Source organism: Manis pentadactyla, chromosome 5 (assembly GCF_030020395.1).
Source record: "Manis pentadactyla isolate mManPen7 chromosome 5, mManPen7.hap1, whole genome shotgun sequence".
NCBI classification, from domain to species: Eukaryota; Metazoa; Chordata; class Mammalia; order Pholidota; family Manidae; genus Manis; species Manis pentadactyla.
Window position 1 is genome coordinate 11344235 of NC_080023.1, and position 26740 is coordinate 11370974.

General features: G+C 45.0%; 1 protein-coding gene across 6 annotated transcripts in view; it reads left to right on the forward strand.

Moving 5' to 3' along the window:
* The first annotated feature begins 2263 nt into the window (after positions 1-2263).
* Positions 2264-26740, forward strand: part of CC2D2A (coiled-coil and C2 domain containing 2A) — a 133863-nt gene continuing 109386 nt past the window's right edge. Inside the window, exons 1-6 of one of the 6 annotated variants that reach the window (XM_036921082.2) lie at positions 2264-2563; positions 6741-6800; positions 8836-8916; positions 10698-10818; positions 25557-25645; positions 25948-26049. In XM_036921082.2, the coding sequence (XP_036776977.2) occupies positions 6762-6800; positions 8836-8916; positions 10698-10818; positions 25557-25645; positions 25948-26049 (432 nt within the window). In that variant the 5' untranslated portion in view covers positions 2264-2563; positions 6741-6761. Of the gene's footprint in view, positions 2564-6478; positions 6661-6740; positions 6801-8835; positions 8927-9263; positions 9395-10638; positions 10819-25556; positions 25646-25947; positions 26050-26740 lie in introns of those variants that run through there. The other 5 variants (XM_036921085.2, XM_036921080.2, XM_036921083.2 and 2 more) reach the window with 5 other exon arrangements.

Genomic DNA, 26740 nt, shown 5'->3' on the forward strand with positions numbered 1-26740 from the left:
GGTTGACCCATCCTTTGCTTTAAAAAAAAAAATCATGACTTTATAATTCATTTCTAAATGCTCTAGCTGGTTCTTTTTTATATTTGCCTGATCTTTTTGGTAGTGCCTCACTCTTCTTTCATATTTTCAAAGCCTCCTTTTAAGTTCTGGTCATTCTTTTTTTGCATATTCTCCATTGATCACTGTAGTATCAAAAGCCCTTGGGTATCTAACCATACCTTCTGGTGTCCATGGACTCTATTGTTTCCTCCTGTGTTGTCTAATTTTTGGATTGTGAGCTCATCTTCAGCAAGGTTTATCTGAGGCCATCCTGAACTGACTACTTGAAGGTGTATCCCTCCAGAAAAGTTTTCTACCTGCTCTTGCCTGGCACCCCTCAGAGATACAGCAGCCTGAGAACACTTTTTAAAATTTGTCCCTTAGGGGGTTCCTTAATGATATATAATTAGCATGAAAATGCAATTAAATAGCATAGTGCAAGCCAATGGTTATGAATTCTCTGGAGAATATTTTCCCACCATACACAAGCAGAGACAGACAAGTTTTATTGTTGTCTGCTTGTACCAGCAGTCTTTCAGTCTAAGACTTTCAATCTAAGCAGTCTTTCAATCTAAAGACTTATTCTTTCACTTCTGAGAGTTTTTCTTACATTACATCTTAAGTAAGTTATACCTTTTCATTTTCTTGGTTCTCTCTTTCCATAACTATGAGTGTGGAACTTCTTACCCTGAATCCTCTCATTTTCTCAGTAACACATTTTTGTAAAGGCAGTGATGCTACTTTTTTCACTGGAGTATCCAGAAATATCAATATCTGGGATCTGTTCTTTGTGACCATTCCATTTCTCCAGAAAATACTTTTCCATGTTTTGCAGTTTGGTGATGGTGGAGGTGCAGTGGGAGAGCCAGAGGTACATGTTTGGTTGCCTCAGTTCTGTGAGAAGGAGAGTGCCCTGCCCTCCTCTCCATTTCATACCCAGAATCCAGCAGATATAGACCTGTCCTCTGCCATACCTGGGAACTTGAGACTGGAGCGTCTCTTGTTCAACTTCCCCAGAGAAGAAACCTCCAATCTCCTCTGGGTCACAGAAGAGGGGTTGGGGAGGAAGGGCACATTCCTCAGGCTGCCAGGAGTAAGGGAGGGTCCTCAGGGTCTAGCACTTTCATAGACAGATCACATCTTTTTGCATTTTCAGCTCCATAACCCTCCCCACTTTCCTTGGTCTCTGACTGTATTAGGTTCCTGGGGCGACTATAACACAGCACACAACCTGGGTGGCTGGAAACAGCAGGGAAGTATCATCTCACAGTTCTGGAGACTAGAGGCTAGAAGCAATGTGTCAGCAGGGTTGTTCCCTCTGAGGGCTCTGAGGGGGGATCTGTTCCAGGCCTGGCTCCTAACTTCCCGAGGCTTCAGGCATTCCTTGGCTTATAGATGCCGTTCTCCCTGTTCTCACTTCATCTTCCCGCTGTGCATGTCTGTCTCTGTGCCTAAATTCCCCTTTTTAAAGGACACCGTCATATTGGGTTAGAGCCTACCCTAATGACCTCATTTTAAATTGATCACCTCTCTACAGACCCTATCTCCAAAAATGATCGCGATCTGAGGTATGGGAATTAGGATTCCAAAGTCTTTTCTGGAAGGACGCAAGTCAGCCTGTCACACCACGGAGCCACTGAGCCAAATCCTGAGTCTTTCTAGAGTTCTGCAGAGTGGATCAGCTCATTTCCTCATTCTTATGCCTAGCTGCACCCCCAACACACATACAGACCCTCACACATACAGAGGCAGCCGAACACAGGCACAGACACAGACACACATGCACACACACAATCATATGCACACACGTACACTTGAGGTGTGGCTTTCTTTGGTCTCCACCCACATGGTCTCTTCCATCTGCTTTGCCTCTTTTCCAGTTGCCTTTGCTGTTTGGAGCCCTAAGATGTGTATCCTCTCGTGGCGATTTCAGTGGGATACAGAGAAGAAGCCAAGATTAATCTTGTACTTTCAATCTCCCCCATTTAACCAGAAAATACTCCCAAGCCACATTCGCTGGTGCCCAGGAGCCCCTCTACGGAGCCTGTGCTGCAGAGAAGTTAGACATCCCTGCCCTGTAACGGTGACCTGTAGGGCTCTGGGCCTCCCACTGGGAGCACTGCCTGCCCTTCACCGGAAATGCCCGGGGACGCAGAGGGCGGTGCTCGAGGGGCTGCTCCTGGCACTTGACCTAATTCCTGCGGCTCCCCACGCTGATCTCTTTGTCCTTCTCTGTCAGCTGTGCTCCACAGCTCAGCGGCATGTTTATGTCCCACTACTAGAAGTGACCTGCCCCTTTAAAAGGAAAAAAGCCTCCTGGTGACCTTCCTTAGGAACGGGTTGCTAAGCGGGTGTTTTTGCGGAGACGTGGCTGCAGCTCCAGGAGGCAGCCCAGGGGCTGCCCCAACACTCAGCCTTTCCCTTTGGACTCTTCTAGAAGGTTCAACAGTAAGATCGTCTCGCTCCACTTCCCCTTCATCCCAGGAAACGGAATCTGCCAAGTGCCTTTGTAAAGTTTCTTAAGGTAAATCATTTCTTACGCAGCAGGGCTGCGGCAATGCGTTCTGCTCTGTTACCCGGCTTGGAGTTCCGCCTCTCCCCTCTATACCCTGAGAAGATTTCATGAATTGTAAATTTAGGGACTCTCGTCATTATTATTTATGTTTAACTCTCTGAAATTGAAACACACAGCATTGCTAGGGCTGCTTTGATTTGAGCTGCTGCCTGGTGTCTGGTTTGCAGGAAATGTAAGTCTGGCCCGTCACAGCCCCTGGATGGAATCCTCCAAGCCTGCCGCCTCTGCTTTTTTCCTGGGACTCCAGGCCATCGTGGTGCATTCCGGCCTCCCGGAAACATTTGCTGCATGTTGCATTTGTGGGCCTTTCGGTTCAGATTGGTTACAGGGGTGAAGTACTGGTTACTGCAAGCTTTGCTCCGCCTGGCACTAACCATAGAAAGGGCTATAGACAAAGGGCTGAGGATGGCTGCTTTCTCCAAAAGACATCAAGAAAATTAGCTGGCTGCATTTTAAACTGATCGTTTCTCTTCTCTGCAAAGAGGTGCTATGAAAAGCTAATAAAGTCTAATGGGAAATACACGTCTGTTATTGGATTTTCATATAACCCTTTCTGCAAATTAAATCAGCACCAGAAAAAAATATCTCTCTATATCTACCTCCTAGAGCTCATTTAAAGTGTCATTCATTCAAACATTTATTGAGCATCAACAATGCACCAGGCACTATGCTGAAGTTTAGGGTATATGCAAAAATGAATTAGACCAGGTCAGAAGCTCAGAGTTTACTGGGAAGATAGACATATAAACAGTTAACAGCAGTACAATGAGCAGAGTGCCATACGAGATTTACAAAAGGGTCTAAGGTGCTTAGAGCACAGCAGACTACCCCCAGGGAAGGCCTGGGGGCACTTAGTTCATCACGAAGATGCCCTGGCACACATCACCCAGCGCAGATCAAGCCTGGCATTGTACGTACCCTTCCAGGGGAACATATACTGCATCGGGCTGATTAAATGATTCTATAAAGCTGTATGGATCAAGCTTCTATTAAGGGAATCTGTAGCTGGGATAACTTGTGGAATTAGTGAATTCAGAAAGGATGGATGGTGCACTGCTAAGGTTCCAGGCTCCAGCTGTAACAGGACAGGACAGGAAAAGCCAAGTGCTAGACACAGAAGAAAATACCCATGGGGGTGAGGGCAAGGGAAGGCTTCAGAAGCACCGTAAGTGAAAACAGAAAGGAAACTGCCCTGGGCCCAGCTCAGGGAGACCGGGAGGGGCTGGAAGGTGGGCACCAGAAGTAGTAATGGGGGCCTGAGTGTCACCTAAGGTCTTCCTTTTGAATTCCTCTAGCCTCTCCACCTTCCTTCCTCTGCTTTCCCTCTCTACCACTACCTTTTCTTAAGGATAACACTTTATCAAGAGCCCAGTCCATGCTACTGTCTATCATTTAGCCCTCATAAAATAATCAGTCTTCAAGGGAGGTATTAGGATTGCAAGTTTACAGATGAAGAAATGTATTTCCCAGAGATGAAGGCATTGGTCCAAGCTCACACAGCTGATAAACAGAGTGGGAATACAATACAACCTTTTACAGAGGCCGCACTCTTTCCATACCCATGTTTTTCCTGTTCCTCAGTAGGATGCGCCCACTGTGTTATCTTTTAAGCAGCCAAGGCTGAAATGCAGTGCATACGTTGCTACCCTGTCATTACACCTTCATGCTCTAGTCCCTACATCCGCAGTATTTATCACAGCGTCCTCTAGATGACACTCCGACCCATTGCTCACCCTCAGAAATCTTCCATTTGTCCAGACAGTGTCAGTACTTGCCTTGAAAAATGTCTTTGGGTTTTCTGCACTGAGTTAAATAAATCATTGACCTGAAATTGCCAAAGCTCTTTCTCACTGGGGTGAATGCTCTGCCATTTTCCATTGTAAATACTTCCAGAATAGTGGACTAGCAGTGACTGGTTACAATAACATTGCAAAAGCAAGAATAAATACCAAGACAGGTAGAGTGGCATGGGAGAGAACTCTGGAGTCACAGAATCTTGGAGTCAAATTCTGAGTATGACATTAATAACTATAACCTTGGGTAAATCACGTAACCCCTCAGAGGTTTGCCTCAGAGGAAACCTTCGTATGTAAACTAAAGCAAGTCGCACTAAGCCGTGAGTGCCATTATGAGGCTCTGTGACAACTTGCATCTAGAGACAGAACAAAGTGAGTCTGCAGTAAATCATGGCTCTTATTTTGATGCTGCCAGTAGGAATATATTTAGAAGTGCTCAATGCATATGGGGATGACAAGCTGCATATTAAAGTTAGGCAGTATTGATTTATCTTTTCTTAGCAACCATGTTCATAACAAAATATATTTGGATGTCATTTGATTTCCTTAGGCTCTCATTCAAAGGTAATGATCAGGAAAGAATGAGAAGAAAAAAAAACCCATTGCATTTTTCATTTTCTACTTGTATTTCCTTCTTTCATACATAACAGCTTTCTTAATTTACTGAGAAAGAATCTTTTTTTCGATAGTAAAAACATGTCACGTTTTTTTTCCCAGTTCATAATTACCAAAGTTGTTTATTAGAGAGCTTTTGTGCCTGTCAGCATTTCATTTTTATTGTCTGCCCCCTCCTTTCTAGATTATCTCCTCGCTTTGATTTTCTTAGCTGCTTTTATCGTTTCCCTTCATCTATTTTTTGTAGCCTGTTAGGGGGTATAGATGGGAGACAGTAGCATTTCAGATGCTTTGTTTCCCTTTAACATGCAAATTCCCCATTTTTGTCAGTGAAACCTTGAACACTTCAGGTGAGCTGCTTAGAGGACCCAGTCCCAGTTAGGATGGAGAGTCCATGGATAATAGGAAGGGCTGACGACATGTCAGCCCCGGTATTTTTCCCCATGTTTATTCATTTAAGATTCACGGCAGCCCAAAGAGAACAATGATGTTTGAAAGGGCTCCAGCCTGTGGCCATGGCAGAGGCAACCAATAAACAATGATTTAGTCATTCACTGGATACACATTTATTGAATGTCCATGGGGTGCCATAATCCCAGGTCGAGGGGAAACAGTGGTAAATATTCCTGCCCTCTTGCAGTTTACATTCTAATGGGAATGTGTATGATAACAAATTAGTGAAAACATCCACTGGTGATAAGTACCATGGAAACAGAAATCATTATAAGGTGGTTAGGGAGCTTTGGGAGGGCTGGGGTGGAGGTCATCACCGCATTGTGAGTGTTCCGGGAGGAGCTCTGGAACAAAACGGAATCTGAGCAGAGTCCTGAAGGAACCAGAAGAGAGAGAGGGCCATTCAGGTACCTTGGGAAAGAAAGTTCTAAGCAGAGGGAAAAGCGTCCCTGAGGCAGGAGGATTCAGGTGCAGACCATGAAGGGCCCCGTAGGCCATTGAAAGGGTTTGGATTCTATTCTCTTGGAAAAGGAAAGTCATTGGAAGATATTGAGTGGATGAATGACATGACCTCATTTAAATTTTAAACAATTCACTCGGGCCTCAATGTAGACAATAAAGCACAGGGCAGTGGAGAAGTTAGGAAGGTTTTTGATAGACCACATGAGAGATAATGGTGCTTGACCCGGGTGGTAAGAGAGGAGCTCCTTCGGAGGGGTTGGAATCCCAGCATAATTGGAATGCTAGCCTGGCAGGATTTCTGATGGACTGACTGCTCGTGGCTTATCACGCATCAGAGAGGAGTCAAGGATTTCTAGCCTGAGAAAAATGGTGTCCTGTTTGTTGCAACAAGGAAGGTTGCAGATTCAGGGGCAATGACAGTGCAGCGGGCAGCAGGGTGGAGAGCAGAGAGGGAGAAGGGATGGGACGGTGCAGTTGTGAGAGGAGGGGAGGTGCTGTGATATAATCCCTCCCAGGCTGCCTGCCCAGCCAGGTCCTCTGCCCTCAGGGGCAGAGGCGTCCCTCAGTCCCGCCTGCTGCGGCAAAGCCAGGCTCCCAGCCGCGCTCACGGGGGCGGGAGGGTCTGGCATCTTTCCTTTCCCTCTGGGGTTCATCTCCACAGGAACAGAGTCCATGTGGACAGAATGTCTACTCAGCTCAAACGCTTCACGAACCATCAAGGTCATCTCCATATGTACTAATGGTAAGAAAGATGTTTCGTTGGTTTCAAAAGGCCTGACCTCTTTATTCTTTCTCGTCAGGGAGCTGCCATCACAGCCAAGATGAATCCCAAGGAAGAAAAAGTAAAAATAATTACAGAGGTAAGTGTTGTTTGAATGTCTCCTAGGGGTGTGTTTGTGCGTAGGGAAATTAGGTGAGAAGCAAGCATTTATTGCCTGCCTGACATGGGTGAAGGAAGGGCAGCCCTGCCGGGCTCATGCAGTTTGCCTCTGCAGAAATGCCCTGGAGCCTCTCTGCCACCCTGTCGTTAAGAACACCACACAGCAGTCCTGAGTTCCCACCGACCACCAGCTCCAGCCCTGTTGAAGCACATTGACTTCTAGAGAAATTCAGAATGACGGTAGCAATCGTAGATTATAACCACTAAGAAAAGCCTCTATCTCATGGAGTCCTGCAATTTCTAACTCACTGTGTACAAAACATAATTAAACACCATCTAGAACGGAGAAGGAAGGTTGTCTCCAATCTGGAGAACTCTAGGCCTCCAAACAGAGGAGAAAGTATCTCTTTCAAACCCTTGCTTCTCTTCTGCCTCCAGGGCTCCCTGACTTGAGACCACAGAGTGAGAAGCCAAGATATACACTGTTTCCAGCAGAGTATTTTGAAAAGCATGGAGGAATACATTACCCTCTTAAAGTCATGCAGATTTACCAAAAGTGAGATAACTGTACGGACAAGCCACAGAAACAGACAGCTGCTTATTCATTCAGGGGACAAATATGTAATGTGCCTCGGTTCCCTGGGGATACAGCAGGGGCCAAACCCTGTGCCCTCATGGAGTTTGCATTCTGTCTCGGACCCAGGGCCTGCTGGACAGTTTTCCATTGGTGAAACATTACTGGAAATTTTTAAATGGCCTGTTTTTCTCACAAATTCATTTTAAGCCACTCAGAACTTAGACTTGAATTAAGAACCACACTTGCACACCTCAATACCATTATCATCTTGTAATCTAAGATGGTCATTCCCGAGCTAAGAACACCCCCTACCCAGTGGGCCCTGGGTCCGAGGCCTGAGTGAGGATGGGCTAGCACCCTCAGGATCAGGCAGAGAGATCAGGTGCCACAACAAAGGAAAACACAGGTTACACCCATTGCCTGGTTGGGACCTTAGTTTTCTCCTCTGTAACCAAAGTTCATGTCTTCTGACCCTGATGGCCAAGGGCATTGACATGTAGTTGGAGGCTAGCTCAGCAACTTGCATGATATTTCTTTGAAATCTTACATCAAATCATTAAAATCCATGCTTTTGTGTTCCAAGTCTGTTTTAGGATAAAAAACAAAAAAAATTCTTGCTTTAGGAAAAAAAAAATGTTCTAATAAATTTGTTGCACCAGGGAGAGGTTCTGCTTTATCTTGCAACTCCTTTTATACCCAGAGATGCTTACACCCAATTCATAAAACTCTAGGACGAGAAAAGTTTAAAGTTTGAACATGTTAGAACTTTCAGCTCTAACATTTTAGGACTAGAACTTTACAGAGCGTAATCTGAAAAAAGAAAATGAAGTTTACACTGTTAAAGGATTTCCGTCTTTTCCAAAAGAGCTGCAAAAATGTCCTTTAAATGGAAACTTCTTCGGTGATTTACCATGTACTTGTCATTATTCTCTACCTGGCAGTTAGCTGCGAACAGAGAAGCCCAACCCTTGGAATCCCTACTAAGACTGACACAGGCCTGTTCTAAACCTGTGCTCCTTCTGAGCCAGACCATCCTGGCCCTGGAAGATTCACTCGTTTGTGACCTTCATTAGATCGTGTTTTGAGGACAGGGTGTATCTCTTTGTTCCCAGGACCTAGAACATAATAAACACTCAATAAATATTCTATGCATGAACTAGGGACCATGGAAGTTCCAACATCATCTCATTCATAATGTTTCAATATGGATACAACTTTTCAAGAACAGGTCTATTTTGAGGAGAGTAGGTGATGATGGCTCCTTAGATCACACTGGCTGTCCCTTCATTCACACTCGGCTTCAGTGGATGGAGGCCCCAGAGCAAGATGGTGATTTTTATGTCAATACATAAACATCATACCCCTCTTCCTCCTCTTGCCATTGTTTATGACGTACAGACATACCAAGTGATGACTCTCCCATTTGCATTTTTACAAGGAGTTCACTGAAAATGATGAGGATGCAGATGTGGGAAGGCAGAAGATCTCCAAGGCTCCAAGACAAAAAAGAAAGAAACGGGTATGGAGTGGTAAGAAATGTGTGTCCGTCTGCCTGCCGGGCTGCAGGCTGACAACCTGTCTGTGCCCACAGGGGGCCACACATCGTCCTGTGGGTGCCCACAGTTGCAGGGATGTGGGTAGGATGGTCTGGCATACAGGACCCTGTGTAGGGCCTTACAGATGATGGTCACACTGAGACCATGGTCGGTCCCTGGAGCATTTTTCCTCCAAGGTTTTCCCATCCCCTGGAAGAAGTCTAGAAATGACAGGAGTCATTTTAGTGTTGTCACCAAAGGTCATAAACTAAGACCGGCGATAGATGGCAGTGCAGGATCACAAATCTTGGGAAGCTCCCTTTCTGCACCTCTAAGCCCCGATCCTGTTTTAGTCCTACTGGCTCTCCCAGGCCTGCCAGCAGTCCCCCGCCCCCAGCCCTCCTCTCTTAAGGAATTGCCCTCCTGGCTGGCAGCATCCCCCTGCAAGGTCGCCTTCCCAAGGTAAATAAATTCCCCAAGTCCTCATCCCCCGAGGAGGGAGGCGGGAGGCAGGAAGATCTTGTGGTGGGTGGTGTGCTTGGAATAATGGAGATGCCAGCAGGGCGGGGGAAGCGCCATTTTGAGCCAGCAGCCAAGACTTGTAGCTGCCCGGGGAGGGTGGCGGTGGTGGGGCAGTGGGGAGGACGCCGGGAGAGCCCAAGTGACGGAGGAAACTCCCCTCAGCACCCCCTTCACCAAGCGCACTCCTGCTGGGACGAGCTGGGCAGGGATGCCACCTTCTGCTTCTCCAGCAGCTGGGATGGAGCCGCCCAGGAAGGGCCCAGGGGCGGGAGACACTGCCCGTCCACGTGGCCTGTCCTGCCGGCCCCTCAGGGAGCTTTAACCTTTTCCTGCAGGATCGGCTGGCAGCTCTGCAGCCAGGGGCAGTGCAGACAGAAAGAGTGCAAGTCCCTAGCTCGAGGGCCACAGGCACAGCCAGCAGCGGTGACCAGGGACAGTAGAAAGGGGCAAGGATGGAGAGGGGAATGTGATGCACTACTAGACGCCATCTCATTCATTTTTCCCTGATCACAGACAACAAAGCAGTCTTTCGGGCCATGCAAGAAATCTAAAATAGTGCTTCTTAACCCGGGCGGCACTTGGGGGATTTTTTTTTTTAATTAGATGCCTTGGGTCCACCCCAGGCCATTTATTTAAATCAGAGTGTCTGCGCTTTGCCTGGGGCCTGATACACCACCGGGCTAAGAGTGGGCTGGGTCTATTTCCCTCCTTTCGCAGATGCGGGAGGGAGGAAGGAAGGTAACAGCTCGTCCAGAGCCGGGTCGTGACTCTGAGACCCCAGGCAAGCCTCTGTCCGGCTCCGGAGGCCATCACTCAGCTGTGGCCTCCCTTGCCACCTCTGTTCACCTGCCTCCCCTCATCTGAGTGTTTGGGGAGGCTGTTTTTGTCCTGGATTTTCCAGGGACACTTGAACAGTTGTTTCCAATAACTTGGATCTGGGACCAAATAGTTTGATGGTGACTCTCCTGCTTCCCTTTTCCCCTAAATTACTGCAGAGCTACACCTTGTACCTAGAAAAAATGAAACTATTCATTTTAATGTGGGAGCCTCAGAAATTTCCCGAGAAACCTCTTGGAGAAACTCCGTAGTGGCACCACTTCCCTGACACAGGTGACAGGGGCCAGTTATCCAGGTCTGGATAGTATGAAGGCCTGGCCGCTGCCTAATGACCCACCTCATGCCAGGATAGGATCTGAGTCAACTGAAGCCCTGGGAGTCACAGCCTCTGACCATCTGCCCACAGCTATTGCCTGCCAGGCCCCAGGAGATGGTGTCGGAAAGATCCCACCCGAACACCCAGGAGCCCGTTTCAGAAGATTCGGACACTCAGCCCCTGAGCGTGATGACCCGACGAGGCCCACGGAGTAAGTGTCTCTCGGTTCAGTTCAACCAGTACTTGGTGACTGCTTCTGCCATCAGCACAGAGCAGCATGGGAGGTTTGGACGGGTATTGCTCTTCACACATGGCACCGCCCCTCCACCCCACTACACTCCAGCTCTGTGGGCCATTTTCCAGGGTAGCATTTGTCTAAGAGACAGGACACACAGCTTCAGGACATATTCATGTAATCACATATGTTTGGAGGCATTAACTGAAATAGAAATGGGGCCGATGATCAAATAAGTACAAATGCAGTGGAGGGTGAAATAGGAGGAAGGCATGTATGTGTGTCATGAAGTGGGACTTGAATCAGATGCTCGAAGACATGAGGGAGTTTCTGAGGCTCTGGGTGACCTTGCCCCTTGAGGGCCCCTGCACTTAACCTTCTCTCCACCCACACAACGTCCCTTCTCCCCTCCAACAACCCGGCCTGTATTTTACAGCATTTGTTCCTCACCACCACGATGGACATCATTAATTACTGCTCATTGTGGAGAAAATGATTACCCCTCACTTGCTTTTCATGAAGAGTGGATTGGACCAGAGGAGAAGGCATGTCACATTTCCACCCTTACCTAATCATCATGCAGTCATTGCCCTGCCTCCCTGTGCAAGGGCTGGGGAAGAGCCCTGCCCTCTCTGGCTGTGTAGCCATGTGGGAGAAACAGCTGATCAGAGGTCCTGGTGAAGCGAGGCAGGCCAGCCGGTAACAGAGTGTCCCGGCCTCCATGCACCAAGCCCTTGCTCTGCGAGGCTGTGAGGACGTGGACTGGGACGCAGGCTTCTCCCGTGAGGTCACATAGGCTGGCTGTCTTTGGAGTAAGAAATTTTTATCACTCAGGTACATTTTCTCCTTGACCACTTTTTAAATTTTTTCTTGTGAAACAGGAAACACAACTTTATTTCCTTTATTAACAACTCTTCAGCCCATCTACTAAGGCTTTATGTATATGGTAGTCAAAATAGCTTTTAATGTTCTCAAAGTAAATCAAACGTCACCAACACAAGTGCCAGGTCCTTAAGATCATAAATGTAATACCCTCTGGGGCCTCTGTTTTCCATTATGAAAATTCAAACATGGACTCAAAAAAGTAGATAAAATACAGTCAGCCTCATGTGTCCATCACCAGATTCAAAAATTAACAAGATTTTGCCACATTTGTTTCAAGTATCCTTTTTCTCTTTTTCTTTGTTGTCTTTTCCAGAATATTTTTATTTCTAATGTTATAAAAAAAAAACCACATACACAACATAATATTTTCCACCTTAATTATTTTTAAATGTGTAGTTCAGTAAACTATATTTATAGTGTTGTACAACAGATTTCCACAACTATTTCATCCTGCAAACCTGAAACCCTATACCTATTAAATACTAACCCCCATTTCACCCTCCACTTGGCACCCCCAGCAACCACCATTCTACTTTTTGTTTCTGTGGACCTGACTACTTTAGACACCTCATAAAAATATATAAAATATTTTTTAAATCATGCAGGATTTTTTTGTGACTGTCAAATTTCACTTAGCATAATGTCTTCAAGGTTCATCCATTTGCAGCATGTGACAGGAATTCCTTCCTTTTTAAGGCTGAGTAACATTCTGTTGTGTGTACATACCACATTTTGCTTATCCATTCATTCTTCATGGACATTTACGTTGCTTTTACATCTTGGCTTAATAATACCGCTATCAGCATGAATATGCAAATATCTCTTCGAGGTCCTGCTTTCAGTTGTTTTGGATATATACCAAGAAGTGAGATTGCTAATTCATATAGTAATTCTATTTTCAATTTTTTGAGGAGCCTCCATACTGTTTTCCCTAGTGGCTGCACCATTCCCACCAACGGTGCACAAAGGTACCAGCTTCTCCACATCCTCACCAACACATTGTTTCCTGTTTGTTTTATAGTTGGGTATGAGGTAATATCTCCTTGTGGTTTTTATTTGCATTTCTGTAATGATTAATGATGTTGAGCACCTTTTCATATGCTTGTTGACCAGTAGGATATCATTTTGGAGAAATATCTGTTCTTGGTCTACTTTCTAATCAAGTTATTTGTTGTGTTGTTGTTGAATTGTGGGAGTTCTTTATATATTCTGCATAATAATCCTTTATCAGATAAATGATTTTCAGATAGTTTATCCCATTCCATAGTTCACTTTTTACTCTGTTGATTGTCCTTTGCACAGTTTTTAAGTCCAAGGTAGTCCCAATCTGTCTAGTTTGGCTTTGGTTGCTTGTGCTTTTAGTGTCATGTCCAAGAAGTCATTGCCAAATACAACATCATGAAGACTTCCTCTGTGTTTTCCTCTAGATGCTTTATAATTTTGGTCCAACATCGAGATCTTTAATCAATTTTGAGTTTATTTTTGTACATGGGGTAATGTAAGGGTCCACTTTCAGTCTTTTTACGTGGATAGTCAGTTTCCCAACACCACTGCTGAAGAGACTGTCCTTTTCCCATTGAGTGTTCTTGGCATCATTGCTGAAGATCATTTGAGTACATGGACTGGGAGTTGTTTCTGGGCTCTCTATTCTATTCCATAGATCTGTATGTCTGCCTTCATGCCAATACCACAGTTTTGATTACTATAGCTTTGTAAAGTGTTTTGAAATCAAGAAGAGTGAGACTCACTTTGTTCTCTCCTTCAAAACTGTTTTGGTTATTTTGAGTTCCCTTAATAGTCCATATGAGTTTTAGGATGCATTTTTCTATTTCTGTGAAAAATGCCACTGAGATTTTGATGGGGATTGAATTAAATCTATAGACCACCTTGAGTAGTATTGACATTTTAACAATATTAACTTTCCAATCCATGAACATGGATGACTTTCTATTTATTTATGTCTTCTTTAATTCTTTCAGGAATGATTTATAGTTTTCAGTGTATAAGATTTTAATCTCCTTGTTTAAGTTTATTACTAAGTATATTATTCTCTTTCATGCTATTGCAAATAGAATTGTTTTCTTAATTTCCTTTTTAGATTTTTTACTGTTACTGGATAGAAACACAACTGATTGTTATGTTGGTTTTGTATCCTGCAACTTTGCTGAATCCATTTACTACTTATAGTTTTTTGTGTGTGGAATCTATAGGGTCTCCTATATATATAGAGAGAGAAGACCATGTCATCTACACCCAAGGGTAATTTTACTTTTACCTTTCCAATTAGGATGCCTTTTGTAACTTTTCCTTGCTGTCTTAATCTGTCTGGGCTGCTATAACAGAACAGCAGAGACTGGGTGGCTTATGAACAACAGAAATGTATTTCTCAGTTCTGGAGGCTGAGAGTCCAAGATCAAGGCACCAGCAGACTTGGTGTCTGGTAAAAAGGACCCACTTCCTGGTTTGTGAATGGCTCTCTTCTTGCTGTGTCCTCAAATGGTAGAGGATGCAAGGGCGCTTTCTGAGGGGCTTTTCATAAAGGCACTAATCTCATTATGAGGGCTCCACTTTCATGGCCTAATCACTTCCCAAAGGCCCCACCTCCAAATACCATCACACTGAAGCTTCAGTTTCAACATTAGAATTTGGGGAGGACACAGGCTTTCAGTCTATAGCACGTGCCGCATCGGTCTGGCATGAGCTTCCGGTACTATGTTGGATCGAAGCACTGAGGGAGCACCCTTGCCTTATTCCTGATCTGAGAGGAAACACTAAGTTTTTCCCCATTTAGTATAATGTTTGCTGCAGGCTTTTCATATATGGCCTTTACCACAGTGAGGTAGTTTCCTTATATTCCTAGTTTGTTTAAAGTTTTTATCATTTAAGAATGGTGACTTTTGAGAAATGTCTTTTCTGCCTCAATTGAGATAGTCCTGTGGTTTCTGTCCTGAGTTCTGTTAGTGAATTGTATTATATTGACTGATTTTCATATGTTGAACCTTCCTGGCAATACCCCCACCCTGGACTGAGGCCAATCCTCTGTAAAAATGGCTCATAAGGCTCTTTCATGACTGATAAGTAAATGCTCTTTACCTACATTTCCCTAGGCAAAACTTCAGATTTAGAGGTTTCCCTGTCCCCAACCAGAAAGGGTATGCTAGCGAAGCTACAGGACTTTTTAAGCTCATATGATCCCACTCCATTTTTCTTCCCTAAGCACTTACCACTTTGCCTGAAGCATCCCCTCCCCACTCCACCTGCAGAGAGAGAAGATAGATAAACACATAGATAGATAGGTTATTAGATAGACAGATGATAAATCTGACAACCTTGAACTCTGAGATCTTCAGACCGTGTCTGAGCCAGGCAGCAAGTTTCTGATACGATTTCCATCAGGATTCTTCCTTCTCTTTCCTTGCCCACATCCCATTATGTTGCCCAAGATATTAAGAGAAATAAACATGTCAAGCCAGCAAACATTCTGTGAAACCTATAGTAACTGAAATCAGACTTGTTACTACTTTGGGTCGTGGGACCTTGAGCAATAACCTCATCTTCCTAAGCCACAGGAACCTCATTTATAAAATAGGGATAATAAAAGGCCTCATTGTAGCTGTTATGACAACGAAATCAGCTAAAGTACAGAAAGTTCCCTGTAGAGGGTCTGGCACATACATGGTATCCTCCTCCAGCTGGAAGACCTTGATGCTAAATGCCTAGCAGAAATAGTTACCATTTTTGAGTGCTATGACATGTCAGGCAGCACACTCAGGTCTTTATGTGCTGCATCACATTATTTAATCCTCAGAACAGTCCTATCATCAGGCATTGTTTTGTAGACTACGAAACTAAGGTGCAGGGAGAACCAACAGCTGGAGGTGGTGCAGCCAGAACTCAAACTCTAGTCTGCAGACCTTTGGAAACTTGTCCCGAATTGCCACCCTAGGGCATCATTCCACACCCACAAATCTTACCCTTACCAACCTCTAGAGTTTACAGTTTAGAGTCGCCCACAGAAGGGACAACGGCATTGTGACAGCCAGCACTGTCAGCTCCTAGGGGCCCCCAGAGGACGCTTCACATGGAGCGCAGGGTCAGCTTAGAGTCTTCACAAGACTGTCAGTCTGGTTGTGCTTCAGTTTTCTCCCAAAAGAGTGTCACTCCGGTAAATTACCCACCTTACTCTCCCCACCTAGACCAACCCTCCTCTATTGGGGGTTTTTATTACTTGTTTTATCCTAGCTACTTACTTTTCCAAATCAATATCATGTCACCTCCTCTGGAAGGTCCCCCATGCCCCAGGCTGGGCCGAGTAGACTTCCCTATGCTTCATGGCCACCGTGCCCACGTGGTTGTTTAAAATCATCTTTGTATAGGTAGACAGCCTCCCCACTCCACTGGACTAGAACCCTGTGAGGGTGGGGACTATCAGCTCTGCTTAGCATAGTGCTGGCACACAGGCAGCGCTCAGCAATGCTTGTTGAGTGAACACACGGCTCAAGCTGGCCTCTCTGCTTCTTACTCAAGACCATACTCTGGGGTAGGTATGCTCACTCACACTCACCACATCCTTCCAACCAAGTCTGTTCGCCTGGGTCCACATCTTAGACTCCCTCCTGACATTTTCTTTTCAAACATCTCATGGGCCTAGCCTGCCCCTCAGTGCTACCACCCCAGCTCCCTTGAACCGGCAACCATCTCTCCGTGCAGCCTTCCTGCAGGTCTCCACGTGTTGTCAAGGTCAGACCGTACTCAGGTACTCGGATAGCAGCACCCCTGATGATATGGCCTCTCCCACGGCACCAGGCACATGCCCAGAGGGGCGGCCTCCCTGACTGACAGCTGCGCAAATTCCAAGCAATGAAACTTTGGCTTCCAATTTGCTATTCACAAACATACACGTAGTCATGACATTCCAAATAAAGAAAGCATTTCACTGAATAGGCAATAGTTCCAAATCAAATAAACATCTAGAAAAAAAGTACACACGTTTCCCCGATGATTCCAACTTGCACCATCTCTTAAGGGAGAAACTGTCAAATGTTAAGTAATTTCTTATGAACATAAATTTCTTCATTACTGACATCTGTTTTCCATTCATTCATGTTCATTTCTCTGATTAAAGCATCATTTCAGAGCCAATTTCTCAGTATTGCTTGAAAAGAAAGTTCGCAATCTGGTGAAATTTGATGCAGATGAAAGGAAATAGATCATTCATTTTAGGCATACTTGTTAAAGTCATCAAGACCTGGAGAGACTGGAAAGAAATGCGGTGAAGTACAGTGTGACACACAGGAGAGAGCTGCCCAGAGGAGCTGGGTGTTGGGAGTGACGCATAGCCCAGCAGCTGGAGAGGGAAAAGAACATTCTAGTCAAAGGATGTGCACTGGGGAATGTCAGAAAGGTCAAAAAGCTCACCAATGCTGGAGTTTCCTACCTCACACGGCACTGCAGGGACTGAATGAAAGTCCTAAGACAAGTATCAATAAATGATACATTGCCTTCCATAATTTTTTTATTTTCTGAATGTTATGATGTTTGACATCTTAAAAGAAAAAAAAACCTTTCTGTTTGGAGAGATGGTCCAATTATTAGAGACAGCAGAGGGACTCAGCCTGGAGCATGCCTTTGGTATGCACACTCACCAACCCAGAGCCCTCCCGTCTCAGCCTGGGGCTTACAGACCCTCTCCCAAGAGGGGGGCACTCTTCCTCTACCTGAATCGGCCCAGGTCCTGGTACCCGGCAACTAGAGACCACGCCCCTAGCCTAGAGCCCAGCCCCAAACTGTGCACCCTGCCTGCCCCTCCCTCAGAAACCCCAGGGAAGGCACAGCCTAAAGCTCTCGCCCTGCTCCCTTCCTCCGCCTCCTGACCACCTTGGTGTCCTTACATGTGGCCCTGGGTGGCGGGCCCTGCCTCCTGACTCTACGATCTGGGGGTTCAGGGAACTTCGTTTCCTGAGTCTGTCCTCTGTCTCCTCCTGTGGCCCCACCTGACTGACCACCTCCTAAAAGAATACAAAGCATAGAAAACACACCCATCATTAGGATTGGTTACAAGGAAAGGCATTTTCCAGAAAGCTCCTTTACAGGAGGATTCCTCCAGGGTCTCATTCCCATTTAGTCTCCGTCCTGAACGCACTTCAGTCTGATCCACACCCCTAGCCCCATCGCAGTTGCTCCTGCTGGACTGCGCGTGCACTAAACTCAATGATCAGTTCTCGGGCTTTGCCGTATTGTGTAGATGTCATGTATATAACTGTCCAGTCCCAAATTTCATCTCCAGCCTGCTCCTCTTTCAGACTAAATGTGCAACCACCTACTCAACAGCCACTCTGACATATCTACTAAGACAACTCACATTTCAATTGCCTTATTGAAGTATAATTTACATACCATAAATTCACCCATTGTAAGTATACAATGCAATGATTTCTAGTAATTTCTAGACTTGTGCAGCCATCACCACAATCCAGTTTTAGAACATTTTCATCACCCCAGAAAGTCCCTTTATGCCTATTTGTAGTCAATCCCCACTCTCACCCCCAGCCCTAGGCAAACACTGATTTGCTTTATGTCCTTATAAATATGCCTTTTCTAGACATTTCATGTTAATAGAATCATACAATATGTAGTGTTTTGTGTCTGGCTTCTTTCACTTAGCATAATGTTTTTTGAGATTTATAAATGTAGCATTTATCTGCATTTTGTGCCTTTTTATGGCTGAATTACAATCCATTGTATGGATATGTCATATTTTATTTATTCACTCACCTGTTGATGGACAGTTGGGTTATTTTCAGCCTGGAGTTATTAAGACTAATGCTGCCCTGAATATTTGCAACATGTCTTTGTATAGACAGATATTTTCATTTCTCTCGATAAATAGTAGAATCTCTGGGTCATGATTAATTAATATTTAACCTTCTAAGAACCTGCCAATCTGTAAAAAGAGGCTGTATCATTTTACTTTCCTACCAAGCGTTTCATGGGAGTTCCAGTTTCTCCACATCCTTGCCAATAATTGACATTACCTGTTTTTAATTATAACCTTTATAGTGAGTATATAGTGATATTTTATTGTGCTTTTAACTTATATTTTCCCTAGTGATTATTTTTTCATATGCTTATCATCCATTTGTATATCTTCTTAGTAAAATGTCTATTTAAATGTTTGTGCATTAGTAACTTGATTCTTTGTCTCACTATGGAGTTGTAAGAGTTTTCTATGTATTCTGGATCAGATATATAATTTACAAATATTTTCTCTTGTCTTTTCATTGTTAGTGATATCTTTTGAAGCATATGTTTTTAATTTTGATGAAGTCACATTTATTACTTTTTTTCTTTTATGTATCGTGCTTTTGGGAGTGTATCTAAAACTTCTTTGTCCAATCACAGGTCATGAAATGTTTTTCCTGTATTTTCTTCTAGAAGTTTTATGCTTTTAGCTCTTATATTCAGTTAGGTCTATCATCTATTTTCAGACAATTGAAATTCTACTTGACTGAAACTGAGCTCTGATCTTCTCCCAATCCAACATGTTTCTGCTACAGTCTTTCCCATCTCACTAAATGGACCTTTTATTTTTTCTATGGCTTGGCTCACCCCTAACTCCTGTTGTTTCATCTGCCCACATCCCATCTGCCATAAGACCAGCTTGCTTTACCTTCAGAACAGACCTGAACTATGACCGTCCCTCCTGCCTCCACCACTGCTCTCCTAATCCAAGCTGCCTTCACCTCCCACCTGGAACACTGCAGACCAGCGTCCTTGCTTCCTTCCTCACCCCCCATTTCCAACCTAGCAGCCCAACTGGTCTTATGACTATAAAGTCATGTCATCCTCTGTTCAAATCCTCCAGTGACCTTCACTTAATTCAGAATTAAAGACAAATTCTGTAGGTGACCTACACAGTCTTTCTCCTCCTTACTTCTATGGCCTGATATCTAGTAACCCATTTCTCACCCCCTGATTATCCCCTTTCTGCTCTGGCCTCACATTTGGCAGGGCCATATCTCAGAGTCTTTGCACCAGATATTACTTGTAGCTAAAATGCTCAACCCCCAGATATCCACAGAGCTTGATCACTCATTTTTTTCACCTGCCTAATGTCACCTGGAAGCCTTTGCTTGGCCACTGTCCTTAAAACTACAATTCCCCTCGTCCCTGGCCCTCCTTCTCCCCAATTCTGCTGTGTCTTCAGACCACCTGTCACTGTCTGGCATACTAAACAGACTCCGTGTTGGTGGACTGTCTTCCCCACTAGCAGACACACTGCATGAAAATGATATTTGTTTTGTTCACTGTTTTACCCCTTGTACCTTGTACACATAATAGGTGTTCAATAAATGTTTGTTGGTCGAATGCTTGAAAAGTGAAGAGATTCTCCAATCTAGCACTTCCCAAACTGGGTTTTGTAGCATACCATGATGGTGCGGCGCACAGGGGCGGAAAGCAGGCTTGGCAGGCCCCGTCTGCTGCGTCTGATGATCCCTGTCGCAGTCAGCGTCGGCTACTGTAACGAGGTCTCGTAGACTGTGGGGCTGACACAGCAGACATTTATTTCTCACAGTTCTGGAGGCTGGGATGTCCAAGATCAAGGTGCTGGCCGGTGCAGAGCCTGGTGGGACTCTCTTTCTGGCTGGCAGATGGCCGCCTTCTCCTATGTCTTCACATGATGGGGAAAGAGAGAGAGCTTTGGTCTCTTCCTCTTATCAGGACACCAGTTCCATCACGGGGTCCCACCCTCGTGAGCTCGTCTAAACCTAATTACCTCCCAAGGGCCCCCTCCTCCAATTGGGGTTAGAGTTTCAACCTCATTTGGAGGCAGGGGAATCACTATTCAGTCCACAACACTCCCCAAGCCCGGGTGGTGTGCTGAGCGGTAAAGAAGCAGGAAGGGGCAGTGGGCGGAGCCAGCATCCTAAGGTCCAAGCACCCTGCGTCAGAGGAGGTTTATGCATCAGAGTAAATGCCTCAAGTGTTCAGGTCATGTAAACGTAATGTTAACGAAGCTATGAAGGAAACTCCTGAAAAAGTGCTCAAGGAGCAAAGGTGAACCATCAGCGGGACTGAGGCTTAAACCCCAGTGCAGAGCCTGCTGTTCTCAGCCTGTTTTGACTTCCCATTCTTATAACCCAGTGACAACCACCAGTCACCCACCGTAAGACCCTTCCTTGTGCTGGGACTGCCCCCGCCAGAGGAAATCCTGTGCTCCCGGACGGCTCAGGGGCTGCAAGGAGAGCCCGCGTTCTGACACCCGTGTGCCTTGGTGACCGTCCGGCTGGTTGTCCAGCTCACTACATTGTTCCTCTCTGGTCTTGGGGGTATTGCCTCCAGTTTTCAAGCTGGCTTCTGCCGCATGCTCTCCCTTCCCCCCAGCTCCATACTGATGTTCTACCCCTGGAATTTTACAACAAGGGGAAAATTATTTACGACAGGGAGAGGAGAGGCGGCAGTCAGAGGCGTTCAGGCCAGAGTCCTCCCAACCCTCTTGTCCACTAGCCCTGTAAGAATTGTGCTTATGTGTAAGTTGTCATAAAAAAAAACTTATCATACTTTTAAGTAATTTACAAAAGATTTGATCTATAGCATATTGGGCATATTAATGTTTTGAAATAAAATTGTGTATCGTTCTTAAAGCTATCTAAAAGAATTCTCAATGGCCCAGTGATTTGATAACCACCATCACCTGTTTCAAAAATAATAAGCTCTCTGAACAGTTGGAAATTTTACCATTCCCTTTTCTTCTTTGGACTCCTTCATTCAAGTCCCCTACTGAAGAATTTTAAATAATATATTTCTGGGTTTAAAAGTCTTTTATCACCCATCATATTAACAAACTGAACTTTTGATTGAGCTATTGTTATAATTATAATAAAATAGCACACAACTGATAAAACATAAAGATACTATAAAATTTGGTAAATATTTGTAAATCATAAAAAGTAAAATAAAGAAATAAAACCTTTTAGAAGCTATCCTTTAACTAGAGCAGGAAGGTGGAAGAGGGAAACCCTTAAACAAGAATCAGCACTATGCTCCCCTATTCTGTAGCCCATGTGAATTCAGATGATGTCAGTACAAACCCACACCCAAATACCCCATTTAATAATTTTACGTCAAGTTCTTGGAAAGTCGCTGTATTCCCCAGGGTATACAAAGAGCCCTGGTCTAGGCAATGAGATTCACAGAAAAATGGCCTAGTGAGCAGCATGGGAATTTCTGCTGAAGTAAGCAGGGAGGCCTTCCAGGTGGCGGAATAACGCCCTTAGAAAAACCCTTTTCTCCATAAAGGCAATGAGGTCCCAGCAACTCGGGGACAAAAAATGAGAAAATTATTTCAAAATGCCTTGTCTATTAGGAGACAGTTGCATTTTCTGGTTCAGGTATCACTGAAGTGTTGAAGAGAAAAATGGAACGTGTTCACCATTTTTTGAAGCTATTTATGAAGGAGAGTGAAATGGCGGGTTTGGGTGTCTGGGAAAAGGAAACAGAGCTCCAAAATTGCTGGAAGCCCCTCGCAGACATGAGGCTGATGAAGGTTTGGGATTAACGGATTTGCTGGGCAGCCAGAGCCACACTGTGGAGCATGTCATCCTTGCTGCCGTTGATGAAAAACATCACTTTGTCAAGGAAATCCGTATTTCATACTAATTAACATTCATGCATTTTAATGGGTGTCTTGACATCCTCTCATTATCCATAGGTTGTTGCATGCCCCCCAAATCAAATCTTTAATGATTTTGAGAATTATTTCCACCAGACTCCTTGCATGTGATGCTGCAGAAAGGTCATTCACGCCAGGCTTTCTTAGCTGTGTCAAGGAGCTTCTTTATGTAAATTAGTTTATGTAAATCACACCCTTCCTCAAGCTTAGCAAACCAGTCCTTATCCTCAGGACAGGAAAAATGGTGATGGTTTAGCATCATATAGCTGATCTGTAACTGGAGTAAATGAGAATAAATTAGGGAAAACATGTCTTAGGAGGGTCATTGGAGTACTTCTAGCTATTTAAAGGAACACCGTTCTCCATATTCCACCAAGATGAAAATAAAAGCACTTAATACCTATTAGCTGTTATGTCAAAGGAAGTGAATTAGCACACATGGTTTTCCATGGACATCATGTTAGTAATACTACCTTAAAAAAACAGTTGTCGTCATCATCTGGTTTCATCCAGATGAGGATTATATGTGTTTTGTTTGGAATACCACCCTAACATCCCTCATAGCCTTGTGGGTCCTTTATATGTTTCCCTCCAGTGATTTAGTGCTACAAAGTGTCAGGCACAGAAGTCCCCAGCAGGGTCCTTGCCCTTAAGCTGGTCTTATCCTAGCTGGGAAAGTGACTCCTCACCAACTAGTTGGACAGATCAGATTTGGAAATCTTTACACCCTCTCAATGTCTTTCACTAGCACAGACTTTTTTTAAAAAGTTGGGCAAGAACTACTTTTAACCATTCCAAATTTTTCAAGGTTTTACAAAGTAATACTAAGCAAGCCTCTCCAATTTCTGTATTCAGAAGAGATAATTTTTAATAAAATATCTGTCTCTTGTTCAATGATCATTCATTATATTATTCTAATGAGCCACATATAGGTAGCAGCTATTTTAAGTAAACTTGAAAAACTTTTTTTTTTAAAGGAGAGGGAGTAAATACACAAGATTTTTGTGTGGGTTCAGAGACATTTATTGTTAACCTTTATAAAGGTGGTCAGCCAGAGGAAAGGGTAAGCGGGCGGCAGGAAGCTCAGCCAGAAGCCCTCCCTCACCCCCCCACGGGGTCCGTATGCACGAGTGACCCTCAGCACCTGCCCTGTGCACCTGGGGACCATGACACCCGGGGCAGGAAATGGGTATTAACCTTATAACCACACACACACACATAGTCAAAATGTGATAGGTAGGATATAGGATAAGTCTTGGGACTCTGTGTGTGTATAGCAGGGGATATGCTCTCCCACGGTTACATGACCTTTAAAATAGAAAATAATGCGATATTTTTAAGTGAGTTAAAAAGAACGCCTAAGGCCCTTTCATTGAGCTGATCGATATTCTATTAAAGAAACTGAACCTCAGCCCATGCATGCAGGACTATACTATCAATATCTCACGCCTCCACACAGGCATTGCATACGTGGCGTGCTTGGAGCCTGATGTAAGCAGGGTTTTCTATCTTCCTGTCACAAAAGGAGGGGAGCACGGCCTGAGAAGCTGAGTGGCCAGGCGCCGGCCGTCACCGTCTCCTCTGACATAAAGCAGATGCTGAGGGAGCCTGCAAACCCGTTGCCTGTCGCCTCTGCCCTTCCTTCTCTCTGCCACTTCCCTCCTACCTTCTAATGAGACATCTCCACTTGTCTTTTTCTCTCACTTGTCAGCCTTCCTCCCTGGGCAGTGCTGATGGCCACAGATGTCAGCACCCTCCTCTTCCTGCCTTCCTTCTAGCCCCTTTCCGAGCTCAGGTGTCATAAGAGCACACATTTCCACATCCCGCGTGCACCTGAGACTCGTCCTGTTGCCACACAAACTCACTTCTGTGTCATCTGCTGACACCTTCACCTTCTCCTTCTTAACCCAGGGGTCCTCCAACTCGATTGTGCATTTGAGTCACCAAATAGCCACCAAACAGCCACGTTCCACCTGCACGTGCTGAGTCAGTAGGTCTGGGCGGCACCGAGAGCTCACATGCCCAGCGAGTGCCAAGCAGCTGCTGCCGCACGGAACCCCACTCCGCCCTCCCTCTCCCACTGGGTACATGTCTTTTCCTGCTTCTGGCCTCTCCTCAGTTGCTCCCAAACTGCCTCCCCTTAGAATCTCACCAGGACATCCGAGCTGGGGCCCCTGGGCCCTTACCCATCCACCCCAACTATCCTGCACATGCCACATCAGGTGCACCTTCTCTCTATGCTCAGCCTCCCCGCAGGCTGGAGAACACACTCTAGACTCCTTCGCATGACGTGAGAGGCTCCCCGAACTTGGCGCCAAAGTCCTTCGGCAATCATCTCCTGCTTCATCCCAGGAGGGCCCTTGTGCTCCAAGCATGGGAACATCCTGTTTTCCCAAACACTTTGATGTGCTTCCACCTCTTTCCTAACAGGCTGGACCATCTGGGCACAATAGGACCGAATCCCGAGCATTCTTCATCCTAGGTGTGGGATCATAGACACAGTCACTTATCACGGAGGCTGCAGAGTCTCCACCTGAAAGGTACCTGGTGGAATGACATCTGTGTCCTCCTGGCAGGGATGGCGTGAGATGGATGAGAAACTGCATCCAACACGTGTATCAGAGCATCTGGCATACAATAGCTGCACAACACTGCATGATATTTATGTATATATTTACTATGTCCAAAATATATGCTGTCTCTATGGTATAGCCAGGGGCAATGGCCTGGGCCTGTAGAAAAGGGTTTTCTGATTAAAGTTTGCTGTTGACAGTTGAACCCCAAAAATCACTGAACCCAAAAATTAACCTGATAAGCCTGTTTCTCAAGTCAACAAACTTGAAAGAAGCCTCTTCCCAGTGGCAACCGAGTTGGAAAATATGTCTGTGCCTTGAACAGTCAAGTGTCATTTGTTTTATTCTTAGTTAAGTTGATACAACACTCCTGGCAGGACTGAGGTTTTTGCTGTCAGTCTCTAAAAAGCCGAGACATGTGCTTATTACGGCAAATGGACGGTTGTCAGCATTATCTCATGCTGCTTATGTAAAGTTCTAAACTTGCAAAATAAAATTACGTTCTCATGTTATTTTTTAATCTAATCATCCCTTTGGAAAAAAAAATATGTGGTTTTAAAGAACTTTCCCTGTATTTTTTTCAGGCTTACCTCCAATTCCTTCAGCTTCCAGAACAGGCTTTGCAGAATTTTCCATGAGGGAGCGCATGAGGGAGAAATTACAAGCCGCAAGGGTGAGAAAAGCCCCGTGACTGTTTTGCTGGGTGCTGATTGCCGCTCTCCGGGTCTTGTCTGGCTCGTTTGTTTGCTCAGAGCTGCGTAGATTTGCATATTGTTAAATTTGTTTTTCATGTTTCACATGTTAATGCAGTATTTAACATCCTCACAGAGGGAAATTATGCTCAAGAGAAATTTAATGTAATTTTTTCCAACTATGTCACTTGCTCTTCTCCCTTATTTTCTACGGGGACAGTGACTGAGGTTTTCACAGCATTGCTGACATCATGTAGGCAGTAATTTTCTCTGACTTTTTTAGTCCAAAGCAGAAAGTGCACTGCTGCAGGAAATCCCCACCCCTCGGCGCAGGCGCCTACCAAGTGCTGATGAGAAAGAAGTGGAGACTGAATTTGGCACAGAGGTGAGAAGCGGGCCATCTCCACTTTACAATCAAAGACACTGAAGCAGAATATAAAAATTCCAGCCAAAGTTTCTCGAACAGCGCTATGCACAGAGGAGACATTAAATGCTTATTAATAATTGTAAGAGCTACTATTTATAGAGCACCACTCGGGGCCAGGCATTTTGTCTATTTTCCCGTTATCAGATGTCATACCCTACACCCCAATGGGGTAGGCACTATTTTTTTTCATTCACATTTGTGAGATGGGAAAGCTAAGGTTCCAAGTGGCTTCGAAGCCGTCCCCAGGTCACGGCATGTATGTGGAGGAGTCGGGACTTGATCCCAGCTCTGTCTCATTCCCAGGCTGTCTCATAGGTTCGCCTTACTGAACCCATAGATCTTGCTGCAAAGTGGAGAGAGAAATAAGAGTGTGGTTGGGAAGTAGGGTCCCCAGGGTGATGGGGGCCTTGAATGTTATATGAAGAAGCTTCAATGGTTTGCTACAAGCCGTGCTGACCAGATGGGGAGGTGGATTGATGCACTGGAGTGATTTTTGCTTGAATCTGACGTGCTGATGGGGCATCTCAATGTGAGCCCCTCTGGAGAGACATCCAGAGGAGAGCCCCGGGCCTGGAGAAGCAGGCTGAGGGCGCATGTCTCCTGTGGTGAGTTTTGAAGCTTGAGTGTGTCTTTGTGTCCTGAGAGAAAG